The 543-nt window shown below is 30.4% G+C and overlaps 1 protein-coding gene across 1 annotated transcript in view; it reads left to right on the forward strand.

Moving 5' to 3' along the window:
* Nucleotides 1–385: 385 nt before the first annotated feature.
* LOC111028988 overlaps nucleotides 386–543 on the forward strand; it is a gene marked incomplete at its 3' end in the record, with an annotated part of 8,679 nt that continues 8,521 nt past the window's right edge. The window contains exon 1 of the mRNA XM_022307792.1: nucleotides 386–508. Within this exon, the coding sequence (XP_022163484.1) occupies nucleotides 386–508 (123 nt within the window). The remainder of the gene's footprint in view (nucleotides 509–543) is intronic.

Below are 543 nucleotides of genomic sequence, written 5' to 3' on the forward strand. Positions count from 1 at the left end.
TACTCTATGCTGTATGCACAGCATCGACGAAACAAGTGTATTGTGGAACAAATAGTAAAACTAGGATGAAATAGTAGTTGGGACAAATATAGTGTGGAACAATTTGTAGTGATCCTCTTAGTCCGTGGTAACAACTAAAATCGTAACAATGTAATAATGCGAACATAACATCATATTGATTATTGGATTACCAATATTCTATGTTATCAGTTTATCACTTATATTAGTTATCAATTTATCATGTACGAAAACGGTTTTTTCTCTCATCAGTATTATTCAATTGACAATAAGGTATTTGATGTCTTTCTTTTGTGTAACTAAATACTTAATACTAACTAATGTTAATGTGCTAAGCAAGGTACCTAATAAATATTATTAAACCAAGATGGAATTATCTAATTCAAACTCCCAAAAGCGGAATCAAACCAATAATCTTTTAGGATATTTTAAGAAATTGAAGCCCACTCCAGAACAGCCAGAATCTAAAGTAGCTGATTATGTGGTTGTGGTATGTATTTTAAGCACATTAATTAAATTAACAGG

The sequence above is a fragment of the Myzus persicae genome, unplaced genomic scaffold (assembly GCF_001856785.1).
Source record: "Myzus persicae strain clone G006 unplaced genomic scaffold, MPER_G0061.0, whole genome shotgun sequence".
NCBI classification, from domain to species: Eukaryota; Metazoa; Arthropoda; class Insecta; order Hemiptera; family Aphididae; genus Myzus; species Myzus persicae.